The sequence below is a fragment of the Cyprinodon variegatus genome, unplaced genomic scaffold, assembly GCF_000732505.1.
Source record: "Cyprinodon variegatus isolate N-32 unplaced genomic scaffold, C_variegatus-1.0 Scaffold1533, whole genome shotgun sequence".
In the NCBI taxonomy this organism is placed as follows: domain Eukaryota; kingdom Metazoa; phylum Chordata; class Actinopteri; order Cyprinodontiformes; family Cyprinodontidae; genus Cyprinodon; species Cyprinodon variegatus.
In genome coordinates this window covers 65,535-66,659 of record NW_015151986.1, presented here as the reverse complement: position 1 = coordinate 66,659, position 1,125 = coordinate 65,535, and the positions used below count along the sequence as shown (strand labels likewise).

General features: G+C 36.5%; 1 protein-coding gene across 1 annotated transcript in view; it reads left to right on the top strand.

The window, feature by feature from the left end:
- Positions 1-313, top strand: part of rce1 (Ras converting CAAX endopeptidase 1) — an 18,790-nt gene extending 18,477 nt beyond the window's left edge. The window contains exons 6-7 of the mRNA XM_015403642.1: positions 54-125; positions 213-313. Of these exons, the coding sequence (XP_015259128.1) occupies positions 54-125; positions 213-313 (173 nt within the window). The remainder of the gene's footprint in view (positions 1-53; positions 126-212) is intronic.
- Positions 314-1,125: the final 812 nt, after the last annotated feature.

Here is a 1,125-nt window from a genome sequence, read left to right as displayed (position 1 = left end):
TGAACGCGGTTTTCATATTTGCTCCGACTGAAACGCTGCTCCGTTTGTTTCAGCTCACTTCCACCACGTCATCGAGCTGCTGCGGTTCAGGCAGGCCACGCTGTCGGGGATCCTCCTCTCTGCAGGTGACCGAGGCCTTCCTGCCCTTCATGTCCTCTAAAGCGCTCTGCTCATGGTTGTGATGCAATGTTTGCCTCTCTGCTCTGCTGCAGTCTTTCAGTTCTCCTACACGGCGGTTTTTGGAGCTTACACAGCCTTCATCTTCATCAGAACCGGTGAGCTTTCTGTTATTTTACGCTTCTTCCTGAATTAAACACTGCGATCCTCTATGGAGTGAACTCTGCTCCGTTATTAACGCAGCAGGAACACATCTACTGAATTCAGATCCAGAAGTTAAACTTTAAATATTTTTAAATCAAAGTTTTTGAGAGTTGATGTTTCTGAGCTTTCTTTTCTTTTTTTCCACAGATTTTATATCTTGAAATGTAATTCTTTAAATTTTCTTTTTCAGATTGAGTTTTTTTAAATTGTATTCTTTTCAGATTAGGTTTTTCAGATCACATTCTTGTTAATTTATGCCTAAATAATCTGTATTTTTGATATTTTTTCAACCATATTTGAATCTCAACAACCTTAATTTGTACAAAAGGCATTATTTGAATTAATCATGGATCAAAATTCGCCCCATAGATGATCAGAGCAGGTTTTCTAGAGGTTAAACCCAGCGGCGGCTGGTGGAGTTTCCTCCAGGGGCGGGGCTATCAATTCAAAATACATGTTGACCAAAAATCAATCAAATGTATACTAAGTTATCACAGCAGTATATTTATATGAAAGCCAACAACACAAAACATTATAAAACATTTTATAAAACATAATTTCATGTCCAGGTTTACTTTTTCTTTATAAATCCTGCCCTTCTGAGGCTTTCAGAAGGTAAATCTGTTTTTCATGGTCCAATATTGTTGAATAAAGGAGAAGCTATTAGTCAGCTTTATATTTTTAATATAAAAAAACTTTATTTTCAGAGAATGTGTTTATTTAAGAGCAACTGTGCTAATGAACAAACATCTAGAAAAAGTAGTCTACATTCTATATTTTCCATGTGAATCCAAGATTGTTCAT